Here is an 8365-nt window from a genome sequence, read left to right on the forward strand (position 1 = left end):
GCCGCCCCTCGCGTCCCGGGGGGGTGTGGGGGGTGTGGGTGGTTGTCCGTGGTTGTCCCTCTCCATTCCCCCCATCCTTCGGGCCCCCTGTCCCCCGCCCCTCACTCACGCCTGAGGTCACTGGTAGGGAGCGGGAGGCCGAGGTAGCCCTGTGAGGTAATCTGTCGACGGGTAGTTGCACAATGCGAGGTACCTGAGGACCCAGGCCTCGGTGAGATGTGTGTCTCCCGGTCTGAAACGCAGGTGCTGGGTCAGCAGGGGCCCGTGGGCCCAGTGAGAAATGGGCTGTGCCGCTTGGGCTGCCCCTACAGAGTAAATGAGAGGGCAGGTGTCACAGTGGCTGTGCAAATAGGTGCATCTCTTTATTGGTTGGTAGGCTACCTACCTGCCATTCCCAAGATTTAGGCAGAAGTGTTTCTGTGCTGGGATGCTCTGGCTGAGATTCTGGCAAAGGTGAGCTCCGTGAGGTAATCAAAGGGTTAAAGCTTTTTCATGTCACAGTTCCAGGGCCTAATATTAGAGCTGCATATGTGTAAGTACAACACGTAAGTACTTGGGGCCGGAGACAGTCTCCTAAAAATTGTTATTCATGCAGACTCTGCAGGATCTCAGGAAGTTTTGGCCACAGTCTTGGCTGCTTCTCATTCTCTCAGTGTGTGAATAGAAAAAAATCCCAAACTGGCATAGGACAAGCTGTCATCATGTTGCCCTTTGGGCAAAGCTGCTTATTTTCTCTTTGAACTGCAGACTGGCATGGAAAATGGATCAAGGGATATGAGTCTGATGTGTAATGCAGTAAAGCATCAATAAAATTCAGCTTTGGTGTTTAAGTGGTGACTTGGAACTATTTTATAAGACGATCTTTACAGACAAAACTGTCTATTAGTCTGACTTTAAAAAGTGAACTTGGTGCTTGCAGAAAGGACAAAATTCCCAACAGAAGGGACAAAGTTTTGTTTGTTTATATACTTCATGATCGACAGCAAGAGATTATTCTTCATCCTGCTTGTGACCTGGGGGCAACTCTTGCCTTGGGAAGGTAGCTGTTTCACCATGATAACCAATTCTCTGCCTTTCTGCCTCAAATTGCTAAGGTCACTTTTGAATGTTATATGTGTAAAATGGATGTGAAAAGGACTATGCACCATTACAAAACTTAGAAGCAGTTTTAAAGTGGAACCTAAATTTGGAGTCTCTTTAAAAGTTCCACAGATTCAGTCCCCATGATCCTTTCTCCACTGAAGCTCTTGAGTGCCACAGCAGCACGTAAGGCCGTCTGTATATAGAAATTATGAAATAAGGGTAGTACCTTTGTACAGTCTTTTGGTAGTATCAAAGTTAAATATCTTTTACGTAGAGCCTCTGCTTTTGTCTTTTTTTTTTCTTTTTTTAAATTCCTCATAGTGTTGAGCAGGTAGAGAGAAGTACTGATGACTACTTTCCTGCCCGCCGCCCCACCCCCCAGTTTTAGTTATGGATTAACCTGCACTGTGGTCTCACTGAGAGAAACTGTGATTGTTTTGCATTTGAATTCTGGTTTATATTAAGATTGTGTAGGGACTTGAAACATTTGGTTTGTACACAAAAATGACATATGATTCCCATTTAAAGGTTGCTTTGCAAATGTGAGTGCTTTGTGATTGAAGAGGTATTGTTAGGGGAATTCTCTTTAAAAGATCTAGACTTATTAATAGCAGTGGAGGCTATTAAAATTTCATGAGTCGATTCATCTGACTTCCACAGATAACAGTATTTCCAGGTCATGTATCACTATAGCAAATTTAACTGAACCCTTGTTTTCTGAGAGGTCATGTCATAACTGAGGCAGATGTGAGGGAGATGAAGTTTTGCAGCAGTTATTGGCCGCTGAGATAGGAATTAGGACGAGTGTAACTTGCATGAAATTACGTGAAGTACTTCTGAGTATATCCTCTGTGTAATTCAGTTATTTGCAAAATGATACACTGACATTTGTTTCTTGATTTTTAAAAAAGACTGATCAAACAATACTTACAAACACTTAGGGAAAAACAAGCATGGTTATATACAGTTTTCCAGTATTGCTGTCTATCTTTGCTGTCCCTGGATTTTGGTAATACCTCCATATTTATCTGAACAGGTGGTCAGTCATTCTTCAGCCGAAAGGACTCCATCCGAACCATCTACACATCTCTGCATAATGAGCTGAAGAAGGTGGTGGCGACGGGTCGCAATGCACTAGGAGGAACAGCTCCTCACTTGGAAGAGCTGCTTTCTCACCTGTCTGAACAGCTCTGTTTTTTTGTTCAGGCTCGGATGGAAATTGCTGACTTCTATGAAAAAATGTACACGCTCAGCACCCAAAAGTTCATTAACTCTGAGGAACTGGTAAACATTTTGGAATCCATCTTAAAGAAATACAGCTCAAGGTCAGTGCTTATTTGCTGGCAGTAAGTACTCAGACATATGATCTGTAATGAATGATGTTGAGGTTTAAAGCAAGCTTAAAGACTTTACTGTCCTACTGCTGAGCAGCTCAGCCCTTGCATGGATTCATGCATGAAATCAATGTGGGTCAGCAGCATCAAATGCACAAAGTCTCAAAATATGGCTCCTCTGAAGAAGAAAAATAAAAAAGGGAGAGTGTTTCTACTCATCATGTTCTAGGACCTATCTTCCCTATTCCTTAATTAATACTCAGCATGATCATATTTAGCACAGAGTAAGAGTAATTTTCCTTATAAAAGATCTAAGACTTCTTGTGCTTTTTCATTGGTAGTGGACAGGAAACGACTTAATTCCATATGGACATCGGTAAAATTGATCTATAAATAAAACAGATATTTGCATGACAATTTTATTTTTAGACTAGAATATGCGTCTGCTTAATTCCAGAAGCTACACCATAGCTATTTGGCCTATCTAGTAGGTTTTACGGTGCCCTGTTACCACTTCTCTTGAGAGGTACTGGAGCCAGTAGAAGGAGCATCTCTGAGTCTTTGGTCCCTGCCATGATGGTTTCTTGAAGTTAAGATCTAATAGCTCCTGTTACAAGAATCCCAAGATGTTTGTAAATGACTCTGGGATGGGTGTTTCACATCTAACACACGTGAGCCTTGAAAGTGATAGCAGTTTAAAAAAGAGAATTTTTTAATGCTTGTCAACAGACTCAAATTCTAGCTCTTTATTTTAAAGCAAAACAAGGTAGCCATTGAAGGAAGTTAACTTTTCTTTTTTTAACCAGTTGAATTTTTTTAAATCTCTGTTAGTGAAATAATGTCTAAGACGACATTTGGGGAGAGTGTTCTGAGGTCTTACTTTTTTCAATTATGATTTTAAAGTGTACACATAGGAAAAATCAAAATAATCCAGTGCTGCTTTCTGACATTCCAAATCTAAGCACTGCAGCTGACTCCCTTATTTTTTTAGGAATAACTTAGGCAAATTACTATGTAATTTTGCTATTTAAAAATCAAAATCAAAACTAGTCTGTATAATCTTACTAGTGATTTTTATTCTTTGTTTGTGAACCCTTACAATATCAGGGCTGTCAGTCCAATGAGAAATGAAACTTACGTGTTTTTTCCTTGGTGCGATAAACATTAAAGAGTAAAGGAGGCAAGTTTTTTTAGAAAAGTTGATTTATGTTGTACGCTAACCATCGCCATCTGTTCTGAGCATGTGCTTAGTCAACAGCACTGTTAAAAATCTGGAAACCAAAACCGATACTTTGACGAAGTGACTGGAGACTGTTATATATGAAATGTTTTACTACACTATTTTAAAAACTAAGCCGTGTTGCCCTGGGAAAAATACTGATGATCTTGCTTTGGGTTAGTGAGCAATCTCTAGGATGGAGACATTCTAAGATGCTGTTAGAGCTAATGCAGTAGCTGCTGTGTGGTCCTCCCCAGTCACGTACAGAATATTTCTGAAAAAAGTGGGGATAATGATATTTTCCTTTAGTCCTTCCTTTCGTTTCTTCATATCTCTGATCACTTTCTGGGGGCTGTTATGTTGATGTGCTGGCTGGAAGGCATTTCTGTTTTACCGTCTGTTGACCTTCTCAGGTAAAAGGTCAAATAAACTTGTCCTTACCCAATCTCTTCCCTCTGTCAATATATTCCTCACTGGTAGTTGAGGATGTGTGCCATTATTTCAGGCAACTTTGCTGAAGCCAGAGAGGGCATCTGTTCTGTAGATAGATTCTGGCCTGGGTTTCTTTCCTTTACATCTATAAATAGTGGATCAGGTAGCGTAGAGCAAATAACTTCTTGCTGGTAAAAGAATGACAGAATTGTCTTGTCAATAATCAAGTCGTATTGTCTGTATCTGAAAAATCATTAACTCTTGAACAGTTTAAAGCTATTTTGTTACTACTTATTGCTGACTTGTACACAGCCAATACTAGACAGTTTCCTCTTTTTCTATAGAATACAGCTGGAGAAGTAACCTTTCCTAAATTTTTTAACTGTTGGTTTGAGTAGGAACTTAACTGAAATAATTAAAACAGCATCAGAAGCAGGATCTTTTAAAAGCTAAGTATAAAATGAACAAGTAAATAGTTAACCTATTTTGATGTAATTATTTTTAAGTGTTAAATGTTTTTCATCCAGTCAGCGTTTTGTAAATGCATGTGTGATCTATGGAAGGAAATAAAAAGTTGTAGAAAAATGAGGCTGCTTCATAGTCTGTAAAAACAAAACTCTACCATCCCTCTACTTTTGTGAATGATTAGAGGAAAAAAAAAAAATCAAATTTCCAATGTGTTTTTTAAGTTCTTAACACTCTGACTTACTGAAATATTGTAAAAAACGGTCTGTTTTACCTGATACTGAGCTCAGTCAGATGCTTCTGTGTTATGAAAGTTAATTACAGCAGATACACTGAGTACATAACCTGTTAGTTTACTCTGCAACCATATCAAGCTTCTCAGCTGAGGTGTGTATTTTTTGATTTAAACAGTTTAGCAAATCCAGCTGTGTAGTGAAACATGAAAATAGCTATGAGCCATGAAGCAAAGTAGAATTGGGAAGCCGTACGTTATAACATTAATCCGGGAGACTTGGCAGTGCTGCATTAGTATGAACCTTTTAATTGCTTTTAAGGTTGAAGAGTAACCTTATGGGTCCGACTGCAGGTGTGTTGAAACTACTGTGCTAAGTGTGCACTTGATGGGTCTATCTGGAACAAATAATGTTGCATAATGATTTTTTCCCCCTTTTAATACATGGGAACAAAACTGTTTTTCTGCTGAATACCAAAACCATTGGAAATATGTAATGTTGACTGTTAGCAGAATATTATTATTTTTAATTCACTCTTGTTTGTTCAAAGAAATGTGAATTTGCTCTGGGCTTCTCAGCTCACCAAAGTAGTCAGTAATTGCTGTATCTCTGCTATAGCAGGTGGACATGGTGGTTGCTGACGTGTCCTGTGTACAGAAGGTGGCTGGTCACCCAGCCTAGCCTGTTTGGACAACATGGTGCATCAACTGATTTATGATATCATTTCATTTTCTTCAAATAAATTTGGACTTGCATCTTAATAGCAAATCCTTTCAAGACATGTATTGTGGCTGTCAAAAAAAGAGACACTTAATGCTAAAATTGTCAGACAATTTTCACAAACCTAAGAATGAGTGTTTTGGCAAGAGCTTGATGGAAAGTCAAAGAAAAAATTGTGAAAGGAGAGGGAATGAAAAGCCTAAAATTCTCATTCTCTCTTCTGGTCCACAACAAAATTAAGTATTTTGATTTTGAACCGAGTATTTCCAAAATAGATTATAGGTACTCTGTCCTGGAAGCTGAGGGGAATAATGGAGTTGCTTTCACCTTGTCTGAAGACGAGCTGTTAAAGGTTGGAAGGATTCAGTGTAAACTTCTTTGTTTTAAAGCAATAACAACGCAGGATATTTTTCTGAAGTGAGGGGATAAATCTATCTTTACTTAAATGGAAACCGCATCAGGTCTTGTCTCTGAACTATCGGTTGTTCTTTGTTGGAGACCTCCTTAAGAGTCCTAAATGCCTATTGGGGAACACATTTATAATAAAGGCTACTTGTGTCTTTGCTGAAGACTCATACTTTCTAAAGTTAAGTATTTAGCTTCTGTAACTGGGACAGTTTTGCACAGTTTGAATTAAGTATATATTTATTGGTGATGATGCTATAAGCTTACAAGTAATTTGGGTATCAAGGGAAGGGAGGTAGTCTGGATCTGTCTCTTTTTCATGACATTTAGAAAAAATAAAGTGAGGAAGCTATCGAGTGGATCTATGAAATTCCACTTCATCGAGATTTGTCCTAGTAGCAGGATCACTCTTGTGAATACGATGTACAGTGGCACTTCTACCTGTTAGATGAGGTGGTTTGTTTTTGTTTTTTTTAAAACATCTGTTAAATTGAGAGTTGATCTTGACTTGAATTTTTAGTGGTTGTTACGTCTTCATTGTGATATGATGAAATCCTGCCAAACTGCTTTTAATATAGCAAGGTTCGAAGCTTGAGACCTGGTTCATTGGTAAATACAGTTAATCATGGTTCTATTGATGATTTTTCCATCACATTTTTATTCTGAATTTAAAAAAAAAAATAAAAGAAAAGCTCAGCTTGGCTTCCTCATAGCTTCCCTGTACAAACAGCAAATTTATAACATAATTCCTTTGAATTGTCTTAATGTCTTACTGCTATTCTAGAACTATCAAGACATATTTTACCATCAGAAGGGATTTTAAGTTGGAACAAAACCATCTAAATTTAAAGAGCAATGGTGTTATAGTAGTTCATGGTTCAAGATAAACAGTGATTGTTCTTGAACTGATCAAATATAACTCCCTTGCTCTGATAGAGAAATGTTTAACGGGTGTTTTTGTCAAATGCAAAGTGCTGTATGTTCATTAAAATGTTTGCCCTAATTATGTCAAAAGAACTGTTTTTTAAATTAACAAGATTATTTTTTGGTTTACATTTTGCTTTGATGTTTGGTCTTCTGTCTGTGAACTGACAAATACTACCTGATTATTTCACTGTTGTGTACAGCAGTTCTCATGTCTTGACTAACATTATGTTTTCTAGATTTCATCATCCAATCCTCAGTCCTCTTGAAAGCAGTTTCCAGCTGGAAGTAGATGTGCTTGCTCATCTCTTAAAGGCTCAGGCTCAGATCTCAGAGTGGAAGTTCCTTCCATCCCTGGTCAACTTGCACAGTGCTCACACAAAACTACAGACTTGGGGCCAAATTTTTGAGAAGCAGCGAGAGACCAAGAAACATCTCTTTGGAGGGCAGTCTCAGAAGGCTGTACAACCTCCGCACCTCTTCCTCTGGCTGATGAAGCTCAAGAACATTCTCCTTGCGAAGTTTAGCTTTTACTTTCACGAGGCCCTTAGTCGACAAACAACAGCATCTGAAATGAAAACTTTGACTGCTAAAACAAATCCTGATTACTTTGGGAAAATTTCCAGCTTCATCCGGAAGTATGATGCTGTCAATGTTTCCTTAATTTTTGACAATCGTGGATCGGAGAGTTTTCAGGGTCATGGTTATCATCATCCCCATTCTTACAGGGAAGCCCCCAAAGGAGTGGATCAGTACCCTGCAGTGGTGTCTCTGCCCAGCGACAGGCCTGTTATGCACTGGCCCAATGTAATCATGATTATGACTGATAGAACCTCTGACCTCAACAGTTTGGAGAAGGTTGTTCACTTCTACGATGACAAAGTCCAAAGCACGTACTTTCTGACTCGCCCCGAACCTCACTTTACCATTGTAGTTATTTTTGAGTCCAAGAAGTCAGAGAGGGACTATCATTTTATTTCTTTTCTGAATGAAATTTCACATTCCCTTAAGAACTCCAAAGCTTTTGCAAGCCTGAAGCCTGGATCCAAAGGGTAAAATACAAACTACTTACAGGCTGTCAAGGCAGTATGCCAGCCTTGGGGGATCTGTAGCTTTCAAGAATTACATAAATTCATGATTCTCAGAGTCTAATTAAAAAGGAACCATTATTTTTAATGTTATAAGTTCCTTTTTTTAAGCTAACAGACACTTGAAGTATTTTTGGGCAGTACTCAGTGGAGCAACTTAATTGTGGGCTGCTAAATGGCCACAGTAAGATTTTATTTTTTTTGGTGTGGTTTTCAACTTTCAGTATGATTTATTTTTTCAGTCCACAACTTTGTTGCCTGTATCAGAAAGGAATATATGCACTTTATCTTAGTCTGATCATTGACTGTCTTCTACAGAGTTTATTGAAAATGTGGTGAGGATGGAAGATACTATCTTGTCAGCAAACTGTGTTGCCTGACAGGAATGATTTCTGGGAACTAAACACTGATACAAGGGAATATTAAAAGAAGTGAACCTGCAAGGACACATTTTAAATAAAA

At 38.6% G+C, this 8365-nt stretch overlaps 2 protein-coding genes across 2 annotated transcripts in view; both read left to right on the forward strand.

The window, feature by feature from the left end:
- Nucleotides 1-478, forward strand: part of RPL18A (ribosomal protein L18a) — a 5936-nt gene extending 5458 nt beyond the window's left edge. The window contains exon 5 of the mRNA XM_009887817.1: nucleotides 468-478. The gene's annotated coding sequence lies outside the window, so the exon portion shown is untranslated. The remainder of the gene's footprint in view (nucleotides 1-467) is intronic.
- A 1637-nt stretch (nucleotides 479-2115) lies between these two features.
- LOC104288938 (chromosome unknown open reading frame, human C12orf66) lies at nucleotides 2116-8152 on the forward strand (the record flags this gene model as incomplete). Its single annotated transcript, XM_009887818.1, has 2 exons — nucleotides 2116-2408; nucleotides 7055-8152. Coding segments are annotated over 2 exons (1110 nt in total), but the record flags the coding sequence as incomplete, so codon positions are not given.
- Between the last annotated feature and the right edge of the window lie 213 nt (nucleotides 8153-8365).

This window comes from Charadrius vociferus, unplaced genomic scaffold (genome assembly GCF_000708025.1).
Source record: "Charadrius vociferus isolate BGI_N301 unplaced genomic scaffold, ASM70802v2 scaffold125, whole genome shotgun sequence".
In the NCBI taxonomy this organism is placed as follows: domain Eukaryota; kingdom Metazoa; phylum Chordata; class Aves; order Charadriiformes; family Charadriidae; genus Charadrius; species Charadrius vociferus.